At 50.5% G+C, this 24,788-nt stretch overlaps 1 protein-coding gene and 1 pseudogene across 1 annotated transcript; one reads left to right on the top strand and one right to left on the bottom strand.

Moving 5' to 3' along the window:
* The first annotated feature begins 7,137 nt into the window (after positions 1-7,137).
* On the top strand, positions 7,138-21,490 carry LOC119820752 (cytochrome P450 2S1). The gene is made up of 9 exons (XM_038339319.2): positions 7,138-7,499; positions 8,650-8,815; positions 11,718-11,867; positions 13,771-13,931; positions 14,010-14,189; positions 15,117-15,258; positions 17,015-17,202; positions 19,337-19,478; positions 19,649-21,490. The coding sequence occupies exons 1-9, from the start codon at positions 7,323-7,325 to the stop codon at positions 19,843-19,845; spliced, it is 1,503 nt and encodes a 500-aa protein (XP_038195247.1). The 5' UTR covers positions 7,138-7,322; the 3' UTR covers positions 19,846-21,490.
* On the bottom strand, positions 13,017-13,501 carry LOC119820753 (annotated as a pseudogene).
* Positions 21,491-24,788: the final 3,298 nt, after the last annotated feature.

Here is a 24,788-nt window from a genome sequence, read left to right as displayed (position 1 = left end):
TGCCCTGGGGTCCCAGCCCTATCTGGCACATTTCTGCCGCCTAGTCCCACCATTTCCCATTTCTGAAGAAGTAACCCTAAAATCTTTAGGAACCAGACCAGGGAGCACAGCACCAGAAACTTCCAGCCTCTAGGCTGGACAGGACCAAAGACATTTTTGGCTTATGACTGAGCACATGACTGGAGGGCACCCCTGCCCTGAGTAACAAACAGTCTTCTATGTTCTGATCTCCATCAGAGTCTTGTACAATCTTATCATTTCGTTTCTTAGCTGCTTCTAAATTCCAGCTAAAGCACGCCCCAACTCACCATCTCTCCCTTTACTACCTACGACTCTGACTTGGCCACAGGGAAATCAAACACTCCCTCATTGAGGAAAGCATAAAGTCCAGTGACCTTTAGTTCAGTCTCCACACTTTCCCAAATGTTTGCAAGTTACCCTGACTATCAAACAAAACCGCCTGGTGTACCAGAGGGTGGTTATCTTGAATGCTTTCTCCTTCCTTAGATTTTTTATTCTGTTCCATTTTGGCCTTGCACACCCTGTTCAAGAGTTTCCTTGAACTTTGGTCTTCTTTCCTCCCGAGTGCTGTGTGGTGGGTGGGCATCTTGTCCTTGTGCTTCTGCGTCCAGTTTTGATGGCCTTTTCTCCCGAAAATGACAGCCTTCCGTGTCAGCTGGAGAGTGACGCTTTGGACTTATTTGTCGCTCACAGGAGCAGTTCATTCAGGTCTCACCCCAGGGTCAGTTCCACTCACAGGGTCTGATGATCACACTGTGCATTTTTGACAATGTGAAGGGACCCCAGGCACTGTGTGTCACCTCTTATGTGTGCCTTTCTAGGTGAGCCAAAAGAGGAACTTCTGGCCCAGGAACAAGGTATTTTGTTTAGTTTCTTATTTTTATATTTTTTACATTTATTTATATTGGGGACGGAGCACACACGTCAGGCCGTTGTGTGGAGGTCAAAGAATAAATTGCAGGAGTCAGGTCTCTCTTCCACCTTGGCATCCCCAGGACCAAACTCAAGACATCAGGCTTGGCAGCAAGCACCTTTACCTGCTGAGCCATTTTGACAACACAAAGGTATGGGGTTTGGAGGGGGTTCAGAAAGAGGCTACCACATGTCCCAGGGAGTTTCTTCTGACATCTCCATCTGCTGGGTTAGAAGGAACTCAGGGCCTCTTATCATCAGCATCTTTGCAACCAGCCCTCATCAGAATTTCCAAACTAAAGGGGGCAAGGTTGCAATGAAGATGAACAAGAGACAGGAAAACAAAGTTAGATGTTGGAGGAATGGCAGGAGAAGAAAGACCCAATGCTAGCAACAAATGTCTAAAAGAATGTTTTGAAGCCAGGTGGTGGTGGTGCACTCCTAGAACTCGGGAGGCAGAGGCAAGCAGATCTCTATGAGTTCAACGCCAGCCTGGTCTACAAGAGCTAGTTCCAGGACAGCTAGGGCTGTGACACAGAGAAAGTCTGTCTCAAAAAACCAATAAGAAAAAGAAAAGAAAGAAAAAAGAACGGTTTGAAACAATAATAGAATGCCGAACATAACAACCAGTTTAGAATAAACCAACAATCAACCAAAAGAAAAGGTGGGATAGGTGGGGGGCAGGTTCCTGGAACTAATCACCACTATCCATTCAGATAGGTAGCATGGTTGGTAACAGCTCTTCCTGGTACCTGATGCCAATCCAGGTGATCCCTTGAGTGAAAATGGATTGTCTCTGAGGTCCTGCATCACAGTTCTTGGTCCAAAGGGAATAAGAGATACTTCTTCTGAGCCAACTATTGTTGGGCCTCATGAGGCCTGGGCATGAGGCCCAGTGTAACTTCCTAAGCCTAACTTGAGTTTGGTGAGACCTAGTGTAACTTCCTGAGCCTAGCTCAATTTTGGAGACCCGCCTCTGGCTACCTGACCTAGGCTCGCCTCTGCCCAGCCACCGCTAACGTGGCAGAATATTATTGGCCCTTGTTCCTTACTCTGCCTCGATCCATCCCAGGCTTCCCACCCCCATCCTCAGCCTATATAACTTCTTGCCTGATGCAATTAAACGAGATCCTGCTTCAACAGACTCCGTGTTTCTCTCCGGTGGTCATGGGGGAGGATTGGGTTGTTTGATACTCACCATCCTACTCAGCCCCAGGGAGAGGCTGGTGGGTCCGGCTTTGCCCCCGCTCTTTCTGCCAGAGAACCCGGGTGCCCCGTGTGAGGAACAGAACGGAAGACTTGCTGATGGGCCAATTAGTCTGCGGGCGAGTGTACCCCCCTTAAATATGGGGCAGTCCTCTTTTTTTTTTTTTCGAGACAGGGTTTCTCTGCAGCTTTTTTAGAGCCTGTCCTGGAACTAGCTCTTGTAGACCAGGCTGGCCTCGAACTCACAGAGATCCGCCTGCCTCTGCCTCCCGAGTGCTGGGATTAAAGGCGTGCACCACCACCGCCCGGCGGGGCAGTCCTCTTTTAAACAAAATCCTGCCCTCAGCCAATGCTGTGAGGAGGCCAACATGCTCCCACCTGAATCTTGGCCTGCTGGCTTTTAGGAGGCAGGACCTAAGGGACCAGGTTGAACACAAGCTCATGGTGACATAGCCTTGTACAGGGTGGCCGCATTTGGCCTGGTAGCGGGCATCGTCCTCATACTTCTGTTGCTCTGCCTCTACTGAGTGCTCTGCCCGCAGAACTACAGGCAGCCCGGTGGTGGGCCGCACAGGCCGTGGACCCTGGGCCAAGGGCGCAGAACTCTTACCGTGTGCAGCCATGGCCGCCCAGGGATGCGAAGTTCTTGCTTGCCCCAGGGCCCGGCTGGCTGTAGGAGGCCAGGCGGTGGGCAGCGGCCTGGCAGTCCCGAGAGGCCTCAGGGAGCAGAGGAGGCTTGAGATCAAAATGGAGCTGCCTTAAGCAGGCAGCTACACGGGACCCCCGGCCGCCTCGGCTTCCCCATCCCCTTCACTCTCATCTTGCCCCCCGGCCGCCTCGGCTTCCCCATCCCCTTCACTCTCATCTTGCTCTGGGCAGGCGCAGAGCCACGAAAACCTGGGCTTCGAGGCCAAAGATGATGATGACCACGACGGTGAGGTGGAGGGGTAGGAAGGAGGAATTCGACTGTCCCTCTGGACCCCCGCTCTCTAGGGGACTGAGTCCAGACTCCAAACGGGGGGGGGGGCGGTTGCCTCCTCTCCCTCGCGATGTCCTCTATTCAGCAGCCCGAACTGGGGTGGGGGGGGGGCGGGAAAGTTCCCAAACCTGAGGACCAGAAGGGAGGCAGAGTCCCAGGCTCGTCCTCCCCGCATCCTGGCACCTGACCTGCAGCAGAAGGCCCAAGGTGGAGCCTCCTCCACTGGCTCCCAAGCCTTTCAAGACCCTGAAACGTGAGGCTAGCTTGGAACGGGTGCTGGAGAAGACTGAGAGTTAGCAGTACAAGACGAAGATGCTGGTGGACGGGCAAACTCACATGGTGCTGATCAGAGAGGAAGCGGGAGCGCCTGATGCCAAGCTCTCAGGCTGGGAGGATGCTACGATCTTCATCTTCAGCCTGGAGGATGAGAGCAGCTCTCCGTGGGCAACTGAGCTCCCTTAGCGGGGAAGGATGAGGAGTTTTGGTCCTGGCTCTGGTTGGGACCCAAGACAGGATCAGTGCTCCCTCTCCTCGAATGGAGGTGGTCCAGAAGTTGGTAACTTTGCACAAACAGCAACAACTCCTGGCTGCCAGCAAGTCCCTGCCCAGCTCACCAAGTCATTCAGCCCCTTCAACTCCTGTAGCCAGCCAGGCAGGCCAGTAACAGGGGCCACACTAGCGACGACTCTTCTTCACTTCCATCCTCACCCAGTGTTGGACACCTGGAGCTCCTAGCTGAGGCGGCCACTGTGGCTGGGTTAAGCACCGCAGGATCCCTACACAGAGCAGCCGAGTGAAAGATCAGCCTTTCTGCAAACCATTGGGACAATGATTCTGAAAAGCAGAGCTTAAGACAGTCTGGGAGAGACAATAGGGAGTGGACGAGCCATCCCCATTACTCTTTCTAGTAATGGCTTTCTGCTCTACCCTCCTGATTTTGCATTAGGAAGAGCATCTGGCCCAGTGATCATCCTGATAACGTTGTTTCCTCCTGTGCCCTTTGGCTGTTCTTAAGTGTAGACACTGGGGGAGATAGGTACGAATCCTGGTGTTGACTGGGGACCAGGTGCTAACCATCACCTTTTGCTTAGAAAGCTCCAGGTGCTGCTGCTGGTCCATGTCAGATGCTCACAGATTAGGCCATGTCAGCCTCTTCTATCTTGCCCTTGTCTTCTATGCCCTGTTCTTCGGCTGCTCCCACAAGACAAATGTCCTAGAGTTGGGTAGCTTTAGTTCAGTGTCTCAAGAACTTCTCTTCCATGGCAGGAAACAAGGATTCAGGCTGTCCCTAACGGTTTCTTCCACTGTGGAGGAGGAGACCGTGAACTTTTTATAGTCACAAAACAAAAGAAAGCCATCAACCACCGCATTTACCAAACATAAGGCAGAGCTTCATAGGCTTCAGATGCCATCCCCTAACACTCGAAGCTCCGGGTAGTGGGAGCCTGTGTCTGCTGCGTTTAACACATTCCAAGAGTTAAACCTAACAGGCACCAAGATGTGAACTCCGATGTGGAGCTAGTAAGCGGCTGCTAAGTGGAACTAAAGATAGCCCGGAGTCACTCTGACTCAACACCGCACAGCATTCTGTCTCTTCGCAATCTGAAACTGTAGTTCAGCCGTCTGCCTGCAGGGTCTTCACCCAGATACGGCTTCTTCACCCAGATACGGCTTCTTCACCCAGATACGGCTTCTTCACCCAGATACGGCTTCTTCAGGGAACGCCAGTTCACAGTGCTTTCCTAGCACAGAAATACAACACAGTATTTTTCCTAAAACAAAGTCTTGCCCTACAAGAGGCACCCCATACCCTAGAGTCCTAACAGGTCCTATCTCCTACTCAATCTTTGGTGCGGCAGGTGTGCGTGTGTGTGTGTGTGTGTGTGTGTGTGTGTGTGTGTGTGTGTGTGTGTGTGCCGGGCGGGGCTAGGGGTCCTGCAGCAAACCAACCCAGCAGCTGTCTAACGTCTGATACTGCCTTAACCCTCTCAAGCCTTTGTACTTTCAGATTCTCTGATCTCATCCTCATTTGCATATGGAAATGAAGAACCCAGCCCTCCTCTAGGTTGCTTACAGTACATCCTCAAATGGAGAACAAAATCTTGTTTTGTAAGAGCTTTGTTGTAGGAAGCTGCATGTTCATTTCCCGGCCATCCAGACTCCAGAAATAATGACACAGAAACCATATGATTTGCAATACTGTTTGGCCTTTTAGCTCTAGCTTCTTATTGGCTAGCTCTTACATATTAATTTAACCCATTTCTATTAATTTGTGTATCGCCACATAGCTGTGGATTACCAGGTAAAGTTCCAGTGTCTCTCTGGTGGGGCTTCATGGCTTCTCTCTGACTCTGCCTCCTTTCTCCCAGCATTCAGCTTAGTTTTCTCCACCTACCTAAGTTCTGCCTTGCTATAGGCCAAAGCAGTTTCTTTATTAACCAATGGTATTCACAGCACACAGAGGGCAATCCCACATCAGAGCTTTCTCACAGAGAGGGGCTGGGTTTGTGGCTCAGTGGTAGAGCACGTGCCTAGCTCACACAAGACCCTGGATTCTATTCCCAGCACTGAAAAAAAAATGATATCTATTAAATGCCCCGTTTCAGATTGTATGCAAATATATAGTAGCTGTTAAATCGGGGCAAGCAGCTCTACGACGACGGGCACAGCACATCTGGAGCTCTGTTGGACACCGACAGGTAGGCAAGCTGATGCTAAGTCGGTGGGTCTTGACCCGTGGGTCGTCACCATCAGATATTTACATTATGATTCACAGTAGCAAGGAAAATAATCTTAAACTTGGGGGAGTCACCACAACATGAGGAATTGAACTAAAGGGTTGCAGCTTTAGGTAGGTTGTGAACCATTGCTCTAAGTGAATCAATGAGAGAACGGAGTTAGGAGAGAAGGACTCCCGGGGCCCTAAGATGGTCCTTGGAAGAGGGAGAGAGTCTCTTCAGTGGTGTGGCCTCAGAATCAGGAATCTATGCTCCCTTAAACAACCTCTCAGCTAAGACCCTGTAAACTACACTGATGAAACTCATCAGGTCATCCAAATCCGCTAACTAAAAGCAGAAAAGGGGACTAGGTAGAAAGAGGAAGGGGACTCCGAGGGAGTAGAACAAGAGAAGGTAACAGGTTGAATAGGATAAAAATACGTTGTGTGTGTAGGAAAATGCCAGAACGAAACTCATTATAGGTATCATTAGCATATGCTAATAAAAAGGAAATTAGGGCCGGGAGGTGGCAGAGTGGATAAGCACTTCCACATGAGGACTGGAGTTTATAGGCTCAGAACTTTTGAAACGAAGTCAGGAGACCCCTGGAGCAAGTTGGCCAGCTAGAGGAGGGATTTCAGAGAACCTGCCTAAATAAATACAGTCGAAAGAGGGATTGTGGGAAGTCAATGCCTGTGAAAACCCATGTAGGAATAAGTACCAGCACACACATGAACATATACACAGAGACACAAATACACAGATACACATTCAAAATCTAATTTTAAAAAAGTCAACAAACCAGGCTTGATGGAGCAAGCCTTTAATCTCACCAGTGAGCAGCGGAGGCAGTAGGATTAAGAAGTTCAAGGTCACCCTTAGTTACTCAGAGTTCTAGGGCAGCCTGGGCAACCTACGGCCGGCTTTCAAAACAAGATAAAAGAATGGTTCAACAAATCTAGACTGACCTAGGTCGAATAACTATGTCATGGAACCTTGTAATCTAGGGACAACAGAATGTCAAATCCCTCCTAGTTAGTGAAGGTAGGATGCGGGAGGAAACTGCCTCCAAGACAGCACACTTGCACGCAAGCACGCGAACCAAGATAAGCGGGAGGAGGCAGGAGCCAGGAAGAATCAAGCAGGGTCACCGCCCCACGAGGTGTGGCCCCTGCAGGCAGCCAAAGTCTCCTGCTCCCAGGTTCCTCTTGTTTGCTTACTACGCCCTACCTGGAGCCCAAGTCATTGTCTCCGCCCTCTGAACCCCAGGAAATTCTAGATGACCTGGGAGATCCGTTTGTGCGTTGGTGTGGGACTTCTCGGGTCTGCGGGCCGGAGAAATTCGGGTGCGGGGAGTGACGCCTTGCAGGAGGCTGCCCCGCCCCCTCCCTCCCCCCGCCTGATTTCGTTGAGGAGGGAGCCGCCCCGTTCCCGCCCCTAACTGGCCCGGCGGATCTAGGAGGTGGAGACCGAGTCGACCTGCAGAGATGGAGGCAACCAGCACCTGGGCACTACTGCTGGTGCTGCTGCTGCTGTTGCTGCTGGCGCTGGCACTGCCCAGGACACCAGCCCGAGGCTATCTACCTCCGGGGCCCACCCCGCTGCCGCTGCTGGGGAACATCCTGCAGCTGCGTCCCGGGGCGCTGTACTCCGGGCTCTTGCGGGTGAGGGGACGTGGGAACATCCTAACCGGAGAGGGGGAGCGCGGGGGGTGGAGGGGGGGGGGTGGAGATCTTCTGATTGCCTGGGTTCTGCAAGAGTCTTGGGCTTTCTTAGGAAGAAGGTAGAGGCAGCGGTCTTCGGGGCAAAGGGACTATGAATGAGCGAACTGGAGGGTGAGCCAGGGAGGGTGGCCAGGTTGAGAAGGGCAGAGATCACGCAGTCCTGGAGGCAGGACCAAGGGGGAAAGTGAGCCCTGAAGGGGCAGGGGCAGGTAGTCCTGTGCTAAGAAAGGGACAGAATGCCCTGGGAAGGAGACTAGAGGTGGGAGGAACACAGCTCATAGAGATTTAGTAAGAAATGGGACCGGGGCCCAGAGGGGCAGGGGTCCCAGGTCTCAAGAACCCACAGAATGCTGGGAAGGTAATGAGCTGGAACCAAAACTGTAAAACAGGCACTCTCTAAGGCAAGGATGGTAGTGGACAAGTTTGTCCCCAGTACCCCTGTTGAGAGGGAAACATCTGGAAGCCTGTGGAGGCTGGAGGGGGCTGAGCAGAGAGCATCCTGGGCTAAAGGAATCTGCCTCAGAGACTCCCGGAGTGGGAGGATGGGTGTAGCTCAGTTAGGAGGGAGCTGGGAGTTCCTGCCATCGGGTGGGAGGATGGGGAGGCAGTCCCAACCTGCCTGGGGTAGTGGGGGATGAAGCATTCCATTCAAAAATATTCTGAGGGACATTTAAGGACAGAAAAACGGGGTGGGTGTCTAAGGGAGAGATGGGACGCATGTTCCACTGAAACTGCTGTGGGATTTAGGGTTTAGCAGAGGTTGAACTGGGTAACTGGATACTGGGGAAAGGGATGGAAACGGAATCTGATTGTGGATGGCCCCAAGATCAGAGGTTAGAGCCTGGAGGTGAGAGGGAAGGCATAGAATGTGTTTAAGAAGAACCTACTCTACACTCCCATGAAAGAAAAAGAACAACTTCCCAAACAGGGAGTTTTGCTTGGGGTGGCGGGGGAACCCGTTCCTGGTATGGGGGCAAAAGCCAGACCGCATGCCTTACCCGAAGACAAGGCTTGGAACTAATACAGCCTGCCTGGCAGAGGCAGTTCCCTGGGGCCAGTCACCACCCTCTTCTCCCTTTCTGCCCCCCAGCTAAGTAAGAAATATGGGCCTGTGTTCACTGTACACCTGGGCCCCTGGCGCCGCGTGGTGGTCCTGATTGGCCATGATGCTGTAAGAGAGGCCCTGGGAGGTCAGGCTGAGGAATTCAGCGGGCGTGGAACGTTGGCAACGCTGGACAAGACTTTTGATGGTCATGGTGAGTCATGAGAGCAAATGGGGGCTGCTGGGTCCTGCTCCGCTTACAGGTGTGGAGGTTAGTTTTGCAGGTGACTTAGTGCCTCTCTTTCTTTCTCTATGAAAGGGGATGATAATGGTGACTGTCATTTAGGGTTCCACTAAGGATCAAGTGGGAACTGGGCTTGCAGCCTATAGTGATGATAATTACTAATTGCCAGCCTACAGTGATAGTAATTACTACTCCGTGGTCTGTGAATTGATAGGCAGGCCAACCTGGGATACATAGTGAGTTCAAGGCCAGCTTGGGCTACTTAGTGTAAGACAGTGTGACCCTCGTCTTCTAAAAACCAGGACTAAGGATATATAGTTCGGTGGCAGGACATGCATAGAACCCACCAGTGATGGTCGCAGGTCATGTTCCGTAGAGACTGCTTACCTAGAACCCCTCAGTAAGTGGCTGGGGGCGAGGCTCAGTGGTAGAGCCCCTGCCTAGAATCCCCCAGGGAGGGGCTGGCTGAGGGGCTCAGCAGTGTTTGCCTAGACTTCACCAATGAAGGCCGGGTGTGGGTGGGGGGGGGGGCATGTCCTCCATCTGGCTTGTGTAAGGCCACAACTTCCATGCCTAAGCCAAAAGAGAAAGAAGAGGCTAGGGGACCCAGAACATAGAAATAATCCTTCATATTCAGACAGGCTATGTAGCATGTGCGCAGCCCTGAGTACAGAAAAGTCTGGCAGCATGGTGGTGACTAAGGCAGAGCTGCCTACTTCCCCTAGAGCATCCAGACAGACCTGTCATCAATCAGACAGTAACCGCGCGCAGAGGAAATGGCCAGTATAGGAGGGGCAAGCTAGCATGGGGGGAAAGCTAGGATTCTAGGAATCCACAGGCAGGCTCTGACCCAGCCTGTTCGCCGTGGGATGCCCACGCTGAGGAAAAGGGAAGTTGTGTCCCATGAAGGACATGCCTGTGCTCACACAGAGGAGGACACATTCCTTCAACCCACAGACTCCCCGTGCGTGCTTGTCCCTGTCCTAGGTACTGAGAAAACACAGCTGACCAAGGCGGACACAGTATCTTCTCACTGTGAGGGCTTTGAGAGCAGGATGGAGTGGGGGGGGGGCACTGAACTGGAGTGGGGCAGGGCTAAAGGCAGGTCTCTCAGAGAGGCGCCGTCTAGGTTGAAACACAAAGGATGGAGTTCACCAGGCACAGTGAAGCAGCCGAGAGCCCTTACTCTTTAATTCAAGTACTCGACAGGCTGAGTCAGGAGAGTTGCTAGGAATTCAGGCCAGCCTGGGCTACATAAAAAGACCCTCTCAAAAAGAATCATAGACAATTAAAAATGAAAGAATGGGGTCTGGAGAGATGGCTCAGCGGTTAAGAACACTTGCTGCTCTTAGAGAGTTTTGTTCCCAGCACCCATATTAGGCAGCTCACAATAGCCTGTATTCCAACTTCAGAGGCTCTTCTCCAGCCTCTCCAAGCACTTGAACACACGTGAACATACACAGAAATAAAGAATAAAGTTAAGTAAAAATTTTTTTGAGACCAGATTTTACTTGACTGTCCAGGAACTAGCTCTGTAGGTGAGGCTGACCTTGAACTACGGAGATCCACCTACTTCTGCTGAGTGCTGGGATTAAAGGTGTGTACCACCGCCACCACCGCCTGACAAAGTAAATCTTTTAAAATAAATAAAAGGATAAGCTGTAGCTAGAGATGTATTTAAGTGATAGGGTCCTCTCAGAGTCCTCCAGTGAGGGGCTGGGTTTGGCTCAGTGGTAGAGCCCCTGCCTAGAATCCCCCAGTGATGGGCTGGGTGGGACTCAGTGGTAGAGAGATTATCATGTGCAATGCCCTAGGTTCATGGTCAAGAGCCATGAGCATGATACAGACAGAGAAAACAGCAAGGGCACAGGTCGAGGTGAGCGATCATGATGCCTTTGAGGAAATGAGAGATGTTGTAGTAGATGATTAATAAAGCTAAAAGTCAGCGTGACTCTGGCCACCTTGCAAGCCTGTGAGTCACACCAGAGCAGCTGGGCTTCTGGTTTTCTGCGGGCTGTGCCTTTCCAACAGGGAAAGACTGCAAAGTTCGTAGAACTGACGGCTGGAAGCCCAGGGAGGAGCCGAGCTGGACCAGGGCAAAGGCTAAGCATGGCAAGAGATGCTATTTGGAAGAAACAAGAGCCAGAGAGGCCTAGGACTCTGTTCAGCGGGAGGATGGTGGGGCTGAGGCAGGGAGGGGAATGGTTTGCAAGCTAGTTTCAGACATGAGGGGGCCAAGGACAGCTTCCAACTGCCACTATAAGCCAGCCTTCAACAAGAGTCACAGCACTGAGCTCAGAAGGGGAGGTCTGTGCCGAATAAGTGTCGTGGGTAAAGGAGAAGACAGCGTAATTCCAACCTTCTCTCACCATGGCCTCATCCGCCCATATGTGCTGGGATGGGCAGATGAGGCAAGGAGAGATGAAAAGGTGATGGGGGAGGGGTAGCCACCCATTCAAGAGACTGTCTCCTCTGGCTTAAGGGGGAGGGGTAGCCACCCATTCAAGAGACTGTCTCTTCTGGCTTAAGGGGGAGGGATAGTCACCCATTCAAGAGGCTGTCTCCTCTGGCTTAAGGGGGAGGGGTAGTCCCCCATCTGAGAGACTGTCTCCTCTGGCTTAAGCTCAAAGGATAAAAATCTAATTCAGTTATGCACTTATGGAACACCTATTGAGTTCTTGGCACACACACACACACGTGCACACACACATGCATACACATATACATACACACACATGCGTGCACACATGCACACACATATATATACACACACAGACACAGACACACACACACCTGCCAGGCTGGTACAGGTTCAGGGCAGAGCCCTGGGAGGAAGGAGCCAGTTCCTTCTTGAATCTAGCCTTCTGTGCAGGGGTTTTCTTTGCCAACGGGGAGCGGTGGAAACAGCTGAGGAAGTTCACCCTAATCGCGCTACGGGACCTGGGCATGGGCAAGAGAGAAGGCGAGGAGCTGATCCAAGCAGAGGTGCAGAGCCTGGTGGAGGCCTTCCAGAAGACAGAAGGTCAGCAGGGAGGGGCCAGCAAATGCTTCCAGCCAAGAGGAAGAGGAGCCATCTCCAATTGTTACGGGGGGGGGGGGGGGGGGTGTGAATCTGCTAGGAGGGGCAGGCGGGAGGGGTTGTTCACCTCCACACTGACTGAATCCTTCCATACCTGGGGGTGCCACACAGCTCTCTCTGTCCCTGGGACATTGGCAGCCTTCGGCAGCCTCTCTCTCTCTCCCTCCCCCTCTCTCCCTTCTTCCATCTTTACCCCCTACCTGCTTTGTCTTGTTTAAGATGGAGGAATTTCACTAGTTGGACCAGGCTGGCCTGGAGCTGGTGACTAATCCTTCTACCTCAACCTCCAAGTGCTGGGATTACAGGTGCCAGCTACCACACCCGGCTCCTTTCATTCTTTGTTTTGTTTTTGGGGTCTTGGGTGTGTGTGTGTGTGTGTGTGCGCGTGTGTTAAATACTCTTTATTTGTCAATATGCATAAGCAACAGTAAGTGCCTCTCAGCAAGAAAAGGCAGCACCCAGAGCTGGAGAGATGGCTCAGTAGTTAAGAGCACTGGTTGTTCTTCCAGAGGCCCCGATTCAATTCCCAGCACCCACATGGCAGCTCACAACTGTCTGTAACTTCAGTTTCAGGGGATCCGACACCCTCACACAGACATGCATACATACAAAACACCAGTGTACATAAAATAAGAAAAGGCAGCTCCTTCGACATAGGGAATTCTAATTAAATTGGTGTTGTCAAGTTGCTTCCGGACGGTTAGCCATTGCCCGTCACGGGCCAGTGAACACGAACTGAAACTTGTTTCTGAGACAGTGACAGAATTTTCCCCGTGTTTAAACACATTCATATGCCCAGTTACATAAATCAAAATACAAAACCAGTCAGTAGGTCTGCGGTTTCAGTCCCATCTTTGTGGAGAATGGAAGATTACTAATTTAGTCCAATCTCATCTCGAGGAAGGGAGAGCACAATGGTATTGATGCAGAAAGATCACATCCACCTTCCCACGCATAAGCCAGCTTTACTTGGATCAGGACTGCCCAACAAAAAGCGCTGTTGCCATTCATGATGTGAATGTTGGTGTCTGAGTTAACTCACAGTAAATATTAAAAGACATGAGACATTTGTTACGTAATAAGGCAGTGGTGTTACTCGTTAGTGGCCTTTTTAAGATAAGCTATTAGGTCTGCCCTTTCTCCCTTCTTCATTCTATCGTTTTTGTTTCCGGGATGTACTTTTTTGGCATTCCCCACATGCTCTCTCAGGTCCCCTCCCCAGGTGGTACCTTTGCTCATGTTGGCATTTGTGTAAGAGAATCCAGCGGCCTGACCATCTTCGTTCAGACAGACCGTGGAGATTTGGTCCAGTCTTACGCTAGCCGACCTTTTCCACATTGTGACACCAGGCACACTTCTTCTTTTTTTTTTTTTTTTTTTTTGGTTTTTCGAGACAGGGTTTCCCTGTAGTTTCTAGAGCCTGTCCTGGAACGAGCTCTTGTAGACCAGGCTGGCCTCGAACTCAGAGATCCGCCTGCCTCTGCCTCCCGAGTGCTGGGATTAAAGGCGTGCACCACCACCGCCCGGCTCCAGGCACACTTCTGAACAAAACTTTTGCCTTTCTCAACATCACCCATTCTTAATTTGCTGCTGGCTGGTCAAGACCACAAATGTATGACCCAGAGACGGGCATCAACTTTTGTTGTTTTTATTTTTTGAAGCACAACTCACTCTGTAGCCCTGGCTGTCTTTGAACTCCCAGCAATTCTCGTGCCTCAATGTTTCGAAGGCCAGGATTACAGGTGTGAGTCACCACATCTAGCTCTAACTCTTTCTGCCACATGTCTTCATCTAATCCAGTCTTCTCTCTCCCTTTCCCCCCACCCCCACCATCCATGACTCCCAGGACGACCATTCAATCCTTCCATGCTGCTGGCCCAGGCCACCTCTAATGTCGTCTGTTCCCTCATCTTTGGCATCCGTTTGCCCTATGAAGATAAAGAGTTCCAGGCTGTGATCCAGGCAGCAAGTGGTACCTTGTTGGCGATCAGCTCCCCGTGGGGCCAGGTAAATGGTCGAAGCCTTCTCCAGCCTCAGTGATTCCTACCAAGCACACTGAGAACAAGCTGCCTTCTGCACCCACAGGCTTACGAGATGTTCTCCTGGCTACTGCAGCCCTTGCCGGGCCCACACAAGCAGCTGCAGCGCCACCTGGGCACCCTGGCTGTCTTCGCTGTCCAGCAGGTACAGCGGCACCAGGGAAGCACCCACACTTCAGCTCCTGCACGTGATGTCGTTGATGCCTTCCTGCTGAAGATGGCACAGGTGTGGAAACTTGACTATGGCCTGCCTGATCATCTGTTTACTTAGCATCTGCTGAGTCCTCATCTCTGGGCTGAACTCAGGGTGGGACCGGGAATGGCTAACTTTGCTGGGGGAAGAGACTGTCCCTTCTTCGATCTAACCTGCTTTACAGTGCTTTCTTCAGGAAATCCTGAGGATTTCCATCGATCTCTTTCCTTTTTAGTTTTGGTGAGATGTCTTACTCTATAGCCCAGGCTGGCCCAGAAGACATGCTGTAGCCCAGGCTGGCCCAAAACTCACTCTGTAGCCCAGACTGGCCTGAAACTTGCAGAGATCCCTCTGCTTCTGCCTCCCAGGGGCTAAACTTTCAGGTCTCTTTCTCTACCCTTATGCCACTGCCTAGCGTGCAGGAAGCCCTGGGTTCTACTCGTAGTGCCACGTGACCTGGGAATGGTAATTCACACCTGTAATACCAGCACCTGGGAAGAAGAGGCAGAAAGTCATCTTCAGCTATTTAGCAAGCTTAAGGCCAGCCTGGGCTACATATGACCCTGTTTCAAAGCAGGGGGAATGGACAATGGCATGTCTCAGTGGATAAAGGTGTTTGACACCAAGCCTGACTACCTTGGAGCTACTCCTGCAAGTTGTCCTCTAACCTCCAAGTGCATGTCATGGCACACACAAACCCACACACAAAATTTAAAAAAAAAAAAAGATTGTCAGGCAGTGGTGGCACACACCTTTAATCCCAGCACACGGGAGGCAAAAGCAGGCAGTTCTCTGAGTTCAAGGCCAACCTGGTCTACAAAAGAGAGTTCCAGGACAGGCTCCAAAGCTACACAGAGGAAACCCTGTCTCAAAAAAAAAATTAAATTATGAATCTCTATCTGACTCAAATAACAGTTCCTCATTTCTCAACTAGTCCCAAACATTTCTTTTACTGCTCAGGAGAAACAGGAGCCGGGCACAGAATTCACCGAGAAGAACTTGCTGATGACAGTCACCTACCTGCTGTTTGCTGGGACAATGACCGTCGGTGCCACCATCCGCTATGCCCTCCTGCTCCTGATGAAATACCCTCAGGTGCAACGTAAGAAATCGTTCCCTTCAGGAAGTGGTGGCTCACGCTTCTAATCCTAGCACACGGGAGGCAGAGGCAGGCAGATCTCTGAGTTTGTGGCCAGCCTGCTCTACAGATTGAGTTCCAGGACAGGCTCCAAAGCTACAGACAAACCCTGTCTTGAAAAACCACCAGCCCGGTTTCAGACACCCAAGTGTTGGACAGATTGTGCAGGGAAATGAAAATGAGCACAGAGTTTAGGGTTCCCCAAGTGGGGAGGGAGCTTCTGAGCATGGTCCGAGCAAGCGAGCAACAATGGGAGGCGGGACACGACATACCTGTGACACCTTGTCAACTTTATCACGTGCCTTGTCTCCAGTTGTGGGGAGCCACAGAAGGACCTTGAGCAGGGAAGACGCAATTACATTTGCATTTATTCATTGATATTTTTATTTGAGATACGGTCTTACTCCATAGCCCAAGCTGGCCTGCTACTCACTGTTATAGCCCAGGATGGCCTCTAACTCAGTGTCCTGCCTCAACTGAGTTTATAGATGAGAAAGACCACACTCAGCTTAAAGCTGCGTTTTAGAAAATCATCCAGCTGCCACGACGGGATGAACCGTAGGAGATGTAGCTCAGTGGCAGAGCTCTTGCCTAGAATCTCAGGGGAAGGGTATAGGGGCTCAAGAGCCCTTGCTCCAAATCCACCGGTGAGGTGGGGGCATGGCTCAAGGGTAGAGTGATTGCCTAGTATCCATGAGGCTCTAGGTATCATTCCCAGCTACCTGCTCCAACATGCATACACACACAGACACACACAGAGACACACACACACACAGTGGATTGTATGAACAGAAACCTGGGGCTTGACCAGGCTATGGAGAAATAGGGGCGAGGGCAGAAGAAGGAAGGACAGATTTGTCCAGGGGCAGACTTGAGTTTCTAGCTGGGAAACCGAGCTAAGCACAGGAAGAATGGAGACAGAGTTGATTTCAAAGGGGATGTTGAGCAGGGACAGTGCCTCATGCCTGTAATCCCAGCACATAGAAAGCCTGAAGCAGGTTGATTGCCACAAGTTCACGGCTAGCCTTCTCTACATAGTGAATGCCAGCCTTGGCTACATAGCATAGCCCTGTCTCAAGAGAAAGGGAGTGGGGGAAGGTGGGGTAGATATTAAAGTCACCATGGAAAGGCCGAAGATCACAAAAACAGATGGATCCAAGCTCCACAAGACACTGGATCAGGACTGGAGATTAAATAATTAATTGTAATCAGGGCTGGGGAGATGGCTCAGGGGGTAAGAACATTTGCTGCGCAAGCGTGAGGACCTGAGTTCAAATCCCCACCACCGGTAAAAAGCATGGCATGTCTGTACTTAACTATAACTCCAGCACTAAGGGATGAGGACCTGAGACAGGAGAATCTCTGGGACTTGCTGGCTGTCAGCTGAGCTCCAGGTTCAGTGAGAGACTCTGTCTCAAGGGAATAAGGTGGAGACTACAGCAGGAACCTGACGCCCTCCTTGGGTCTCCACCCAAGCACACTTGTGCGCATACGCCCCCACCCCCACCCCCCACCACACGCAGTTGGAGTCATCATCCAGGTGTGGCAGTGCACAGCAGTAATCCCAGCATTTAGTAAGGAAGAACAAGACCCCAGGCCTAGCTCTGCCCCGCGCATGCTGCCAGCATCACCCCCAAACCACCGCTGCACAAGATGAGGCTTCCAGGAGAATCAGGGAGTCCATCCCACCCTTGACCTGCAACCCTCCTCTTGCATGCAGAGCGAGTTCGGGAAGAGTTGATCCAGGAGCTGGGACCCGGCAGGGCTCCGAGTCTGAGCGATCGCGCTCGCCTCCCTTACACCGATGCAGTTTTACACGAGGCGCAGCGGCTCCTGGCGCTGGTGCCCTTGGGAATGCCCCATACCCTCACGAGGACCACTTGCTTCCGCGGATACACTCTGCCGCAGGTGGGTGGATGACACGGCCAGAGCAGTTATCTCTGCCCTGGGGACAGACCCGGGGGGCAGCGCTGCAGTTGGAAATCTAGGGCGATGTCGAAAAGTCCCCTGATGGTGATTTCTCTGTCTGGATCCTCCCCTCCACCACCCCTTTCTCTCTGGCCCCAACTGAAAAGCACTTCAAACATACAGCCACCAGGGGGCGGCATATCCTCAGTCCTGAGATAACAGTGGCGTGGCTCCTTCTAGACTCATATCTTCCTGTTTTCAGCCCTGCTGTTTTCTTAGCTGGAACTTGAACAAATTACTTTATCCACTGAGCCTCAAGATACCCCTCTTATCAATTTGGAATAATAATAATATCCATTTGGACTTGAAAGATAATGCTTGTGGAACACCTGTCCAGCTTTTGGTGGGTAGGTGCCCTGTGGACTTAGAAAGGGCAGCCACAGTATCATAATAACATGAATCAAACATACCCTTTACGGTGTGCCAGCTGTTGCTTTGGATGCTTTCTTTTAGTTATTTTGTTTCCAAAACAATCCTGTGTAATTATCACACCCATTTTACAAAAACTAGGATCTCTATGAACGTACCAAGCCCTCAAGAGGGAAGATAGGATTTGAACCCAGGACCTAAACTTCTATCTGCCTATCTGTTATTTAACAACAGTCCAATGACACTTTTCACTTCAGCTTCCCAGGTCACAACCCATGGGCCAGACTGCTTAGCCAAGAACTCCTCCCGGTGGCCTGCCTTCACCCTCTAAGGCAGCGGTTCTCAAGCTGGGAGTTGAATGAGCCTTTCACAGGGGCCACATATCAGATATCATGCATATCGGATACTAACATTATGTATGATTCATAACAGCAGCAACATTACAGTTATGAAGTAGCAACGAGATAGTTTTACGGTTGTGGGGTCACCACAACATGAGGAACTGCATTAAAGGGGCGCAGTGTTAGGGAGGTTGAGAACCGTAGCCAAGAGGCTGCAGCCCTGCCTGGCTGTGGCCTTCATGGACAGCCCTCCCACACACAGCCTTGCCTTTGCCTCTCGGAGACATTCCCCAGAGAGGTGACTTCAGATAGCACAGCTTAATCTCAGAATCACAACATACTCCCAAGTTTTCAAAACAGTGTAAAAATAACACGCTCTGCTAGGCTGCCCGGGCTTTCCTTCGGCTACCGTTAGAGCTCCAGGCCTTAGCTTCTTCATCTTTTATCATCCATGCATGGGGTAGCAGGGGTTGAACCCAGCGCCTCTCACATGTTCGGCAAGGGCTCCACCGCTTACACCCCTAGACACGTGCCCGTTCTTTCTTTCTTTTTCTTTTAAAATAAGATCTTATGAAGTAGGCCAGGCTGGCCTTGAACTTGCAGACTTGCCATCTTCCTGTCTCAGCCTCCCGAGTGTTGAGATTACTGACAAGTGCTGACATCCAGATTCCCTGTCTTTAAATTGGGGGTATTATTATCTCCTTCCTGGGCTTATTCCAGAGATTCAAGGAGAGTGAACAGGAGGGAGGGCATTGTGTGCAACTGCCACACACGTGGCAGTGTGGATGAGTGTCCAAAGAAAGATTTGGCTATCCCAATGTGGTGGCAGATGCCTGTTATATACCAGCACTCTGAAACTGAGGCAGGAGAATTGCTGAAAGTTGAAGGCTAGCCTGGGCTACATAGTGAGCCCCTGTCTTTAGAGAAAGTAAGAGTAAATGGAAGGAAAGAGAGAGTGAGAGACACAGAGGATTTTACTTAAGGCTGACAGCATGTTTGGGTTTGGTTGTTTGCTTTTTTGTTTGAGACAGGGTCTCACTAAGTATCTCCAGAGTGCTGGGATTAAAGGCATGTGCCACCATCGCCCAGCTCAATTAAAAAAAATGACCTGGCAGTGGTGGCGCACGCCTTTAATCCCAGCACTCGGGAGGCAGAGGCAGGCGGATCTCTGTGAGTTCGAGGCCAGCCTGGTCTATAAGAGTTAGTTCCAGGACAGCCAGGGCTCTTAGAGAAATCATCTCTCAAACAAAACAAAACAAAAAAGCAAATAAATCTTGTTTTATTTTTTTTATTTTTTAAAGTAAGTTACATTAAAAGTATCAATCTAGGAAACCAAGTGTGTGAACTTCCAACTTGTCCCCCAGGGCACTGAGGTCTTCCCCCTGATCGGCTCTGTGCTGCATGACCCCAAGGTTTTCCCGAACCCAGAAGAATTCCACCCAGACCGCTTCCTGGACACCGATGGCCATTTGAGGAAACATGAAGCCTTCCTGCCCTTCTCCTTAGGTATCTACTGGGTCTTAGGGGTAACCAAAGGGTGCTGATTGCTTATAACCAGTGGGTTTCAGTGCCGTTTGGGGCAGCGCTTTTCCTGCACCCCAGAGTCCCTGTCGACTGCCTCCGCCCCCTGCTCCCAGATGTGAGCACAGCTGACTCAGGTCCCCCTCCACCACCAGGTAAACGAGTCTGCCTGGGAGAAGGCCTAGCTCGGGCGGAGCTCTGGCTTTTCTTCACCGCTATCCTCCAAGCCTTCTCCCTGGAGACGCCATGCCCACTAGGTGACTTGAGCCTGCAGCCGGCGGTCAGTGGACTGTTCAACATCCCCCCAGACTTCCAACTGCAGCTCCGGCCCACGGGTGACCAGTCTAGATGAAGAAGGGTGGGAGCCACCTGGGATGGCTGCCTCGAGGGGGTGTGTGCACCAGGTGTCTCAGGAGCTACACCACACCGCACACCGTGTGACCAGGCACCACACCCCGCTACACAGCAAGGCAACTGATGTATATGTATATCCTTTTTTTTTTTTTTTTTTTTTTTTTGGAGAAGGCTATCTGAACCAGGGTCTCGCTATGTAGCACAGGCAGGTCTCAAACTTGTGATCCTCCTGCCTCAAATACCTGAGCTCTGGAATTACAGGGATGCACCACTAAGGGGCTGCATAGGCTTTCAGACTACACAAATGTCATACACACCTTCTGAACTCACAAGCATCCTATCAGATTCCCCACCAAGCCCATCCACGACACGGCTCCCTGTGCTCCCAATCCCAACCCAGCTACCACCCACACAGCCACACAGACAGCCCAGCCATGTTCAGGATTCATACATCCTCCCTGTCCGTCACTGCCGTCGCTGGGTCCCTGCCATAGAAAACAGCATGCCCCAGCTGGGGTCACATCCCAGCCAGAGCCTGTCTACTCCCATGATGACCTCACCACCATCCAGGCACATGATTACCTCCACCTATAGCCACCAGCCAGCTAGTCACACAGCCGGACCATATGTGACAATGTCTTGGCTCTTCCGAATTTCTTCCTACCAAGATACACCATGATGGCAAAACTGTTCCTGGCTTCCTCCACAACCTTGTTCATTGAACACACTCCCTCCAACAAGTTGTCCCAAATATAAATGTTTCCTGGCCTGTAGTTGTGCACACAGACCTTGTACAAATGAGGACCAGCTACCCCAAGGAGAAACTTGCCCAGCCATGTTTATGTACTCAAGTTTAACCAGGGCTCTGCTCTCAGACACATCTTGACTTTATTTGGCATCGAAGTCCCCATCGGGGGGCTGGAGATGTAACTCAGAAGCAGGGCACTTGCCTAGCATTTGTGAAGCCTACGATCCAATCCCCAGCACTGCTCAAAGAACAAAATTTTTAAATCTCCATCCAACCATTTCCTAGCGGTCCCCTGGAAGGGTGGATGGGTTCTGCCCCTCCATAATAGGACAGAGGCCATACCTGACCTCTTTGTGGCTTCGAAGTCCCCGTTTTGCAATAAAAGTTTGTTTCTGGCCCAGGACTGGACCCCCTCTGCTTGTGTCCTGAGTAAGGGGTGGGGATGGGGGAGTCACCCCTCCCCTGAGGCTGGGAGGGAGCTGAAAAACACGGTCACCGCCCACCTCACTGTTGACATCAGCACCAGATGTGAAGCTGAGGGGGAGGGGGAGGGGAAGGGAGGGACAGAGCTGAGGCTGTCTGCTTGTCCTGCTTCGGGATTGCTGGAAAGTCTTCAGCCAATGACAAATCTAGCTTGTGGAAGCTCTCCAGATCCGAAAGCAGATGCGGACACACCGGCACTAAGGACATGACTGTTGCCCTGCTCTTGGCTCTTTTACCCTCCCTTCCCTCCTGTTTTCCCCATTACTTCATTAAAAAAGAAAATAACCCTCAACTCTGCCTGGAAGTGTAGTCTAATGGTAGACACCTACTTAACATATATAGGGCCATGAGTTCTTTATCACCGACAGAATTAAAAATAAAATAATCAAAATAAAATAAAATAATCACTAACTTCCTGCTGTTTCTATTCTACTTATTGCTCTTGTTCAGGGTTATTTTAAGGCAAATATTAGAAAATAATTGAACATACCTTTTATTTATTTATTTATTTTTATTTTTTGTTTTTTAAGACAGAATTTCTCAGTGTAACAACGCTGGCAGTCCTGGAACTCTCTTTGTAGACCAGGCTGGCCTCAAATAAGCCTGGCTTAATTTCTTTCTTTTTGAGACTGGGTATACTCTGGCAGTAATGACTCACACCTTTAATCCCACCACTGGGGAGGCAAAGGCAGGTGGATCTCTGTAAATTCAAGGTCAGCCTGGTCTACAGAGTGAATTCTAGGACAACCAGAGCTACACAGAAGCCCTGTCTCGAAAAACAAAACAAACAAGACTGTATCAAATGTGTTCCAAACTGACCTCGAATTCTCTGTAAAACCAAGGCTACCCTGACCTTCTGATCCCCCTTCCTCTAACTCCAAGTGCTAGAAACACAGGTATACTCTACCACACCCAGTTTTTTGTTTTGTGTTTTGAGACAAGCTCTCTCTGTGTAGTCCTGGCTGTCCTGGAACTCACTCTGTAGACCAGGCTGGGTTTAAACTCAGAGATCCGCCTGCCTCTGCCTCCTTAGTGCTGGGATTAAAGGCGTGTGCCACCATGCCCTGCCTGGGTTTCATACTGTTATTACACTCCAAGTGATCTGAAAAGGAGTAAGACCTAAGGCTTTCCCCCCCCCCCTTTTTTTATTACATTTGTGTGTTTGTTTGTTTATATTCTGGATGCACGTCAGTGGACACAAGCACCACAGTGCCCACCCCCCGCGGAGGGTGGAGAAAAACTCGCAGGAACCATGTGAGATGGAATCAGAAGGCCATGCTGGGCCAGTCCCACCCTCTACTGGCTCTGCCCCTCAGTGAATGCTGCAGCAAGAGAACTTCCCCTACCCACACTCTGGAAAGGTGACCCTGGGAGCATGGGCATAGGGAAGCTGACTCTGCTCCCTCCTGATGGGATGGGCATGGTGGTCCAGGAACTGCGGGAGCTGGTGAAGGGTCTGGTCCTGTGGAAAGATACCCGAAGGATCTCCATGACTCGGGGATACCCCAGAAGAGTTCCAGAGAGGATCCAGTGATGATGTATGTATGAGAAACCAGACTCACTGCCATGAACACTGGCAAGTAAAGCTGACTGGACAAAAGGGTACACTGTGTGACTCACTGTGGATTCCAAAGCCACCCAGATGAATGAAAAGGTGTAAGAGAGGCAGGAAAGACGGAGGAACGAAGATGTTTCTTTTCTTTCTTTTTGTTATTTGTTTTATTTTATTGGTTTAGTTTGATTTTTTTAAATCTTCACTTGGGGGGGCTGGTATGGGGGGAAGGCATGGAGAGACTGGAAGGTGAGCAGAATTGGGGTGCATGATGTGAAATTCTCTGTGAGTTTTAAGGCCAGCCTGGTCTATAGAACAGGGTTCAGGGCAGCTGAAGTTACACAGAGAAACCCTGTCTCAAAAAAAAAAAAAAAAAAAAAAAAAAAAAAAAAAAAAAGCAATGACTTGCCTTCGCTTTGTATTCAAAATTCACATTCAAGGAAATCCGGAATCCTCAAAGTAATGTATTTAAAGAGTTGTGGAGCTAAATATGGTAGTGTGTGCCTCTAATCCCCACACCCAAGAGGCTCAGGCAGGGGAATTACCAAGAGTTTGAGCCCTGCATGGAGTACACCATGAGTTTCAGGTAGCTCAAGCTAAATCTCAAGGTTGTCTCAAAGATAAGTAGATAAATAACCATGGACCTTGCACTACGTCAACGTAACCGTTGACATTATGACAATTCCAGTAGAAAAAAAGAAAAAGAAGAAAAGACAAATTCACTCATGGCTTCATTCACAGAGAAAAATCTCTGGGCACCGGGGTAAAACCTACTAGATTCGTGAATGTGGTCACTGAGCACTGAGCTGGAGATGGAGTTCATTGGTACAGTCTTTGCTTAGTAAGCACCACGGAACACTGACACAGCTCAGCTGGTAAGTGCTTGCCTTGCAAACATGAGGTCCTAAGGTCAAAGCCTAGAAACACGTGTACAAGCATGTGCGCATGCACGCACGCACGCTCTCTCCTTTCACCATGTGTGGGCTGCAGGGCTCTAAAACTCATCAGCTCTTTTAACCAAAAGTATGTAATTTGATGATATTAAATAGGTTCATCTTTATCATTACTACCATTGTTGTATTGTGTGTATGTTCATGTGTGTGCAGTACCTGCAGAGGCCAGCAGAGGGCGTCATATCCCTTGAAGCTGAAGTTACTGGGGGTTTGTGATCTGCCCAATTTGGATGCTTGGTGTCGAACTCCATCCCTCTGCAAGAGAAGCAAGTGCTCAAACATCGAGCTATCTTTCCAGCCCCTAATTTTGTTTGTTCTGAGACAGGGTCTCACTCTACAGCCCAGGCTAACCCGAAACTCACTATGTAGTCCAGGCTGCCTTTGACTACAGTGAGTGTCCTACCTCAGCCTCCTGAATGTTGGAATTACAAGCATGAGCCACCTCGCCCGGCTAAGGCTTATTTCTAAAAAGTAGAACCTTATGACTCACTCTGACCCTCATCATAACAGATAGGTCAGGGTGGCCTCACAAAGGGATTCTGCTTTCACTGTGTGGGTTCCAAGTGTCAAACTCAGTCTGCCAGCCTTAGAGGCAAGCATCTTTACCCAGTGACATGTCATTGGCCTTATAGTAAACATACTGGGGGTATATTGATTTTTGAGTTTGTCTATTTGGTGTCCCTGGGTGTGGGTACAGATTTGAAATTTTTGGGTGCATGTGTTTACCTGTACGTATATATGTGTGCCATACGTGTGCCTGGTGCTTGTGGGGTCCAAAAGAGGGCACTGGATCCCATGACACTGGAGATAAAGGTGGTGAGTGCTGGGGACTCAACCCCAGTCCTCTGCAAGAGCAGCAAGTGTTCTTACGGACCAAGAGATTGCTCTAGTCCGGTGGTCCCCAAAGGCCGGTCACATAGCAGGCGTTTACATCACCATTCACAGCGGTAGCAAAACGGCAGCTACGATGCACCTCTGCATTAAAGGGCTGCAGTTTTAGAAAGGTTGAGAGGCGTTACTCTGGCCCCACTCTGTTTTGAGACAAAGCCTCATGTAGCTCAGGCTGGCCTCACACTTACTGTGTCACTGGGGCTGGCCTTGAAGTCTTGATCTTTCTGCTTCCACATTCCAAGTGCTGAGATTGTGTCACCGCGCCTCTCTTAGACTTGTTGAAATTAAAACTCAAGGACTGGAGAAACAGCTCA

This window comes from Arvicola amphibius, chromosome 8, assembly GCF_903992535.2.
Source record: "Arvicola amphibius chromosome 8, mArvAmp1.2, whole genome shotgun sequence".
Classification (NCBI taxonomy): domain Eukaryota; kingdom Metazoa; phylum Chordata; class Mammalia; order Rodentia; family Cricetidae; genus Arvicola; species Arvicola amphibius.
Note: the sequence above shows the minus strand (reverse complement) of the source record. Positions and strands in the feature narration are given on the sequence as shown.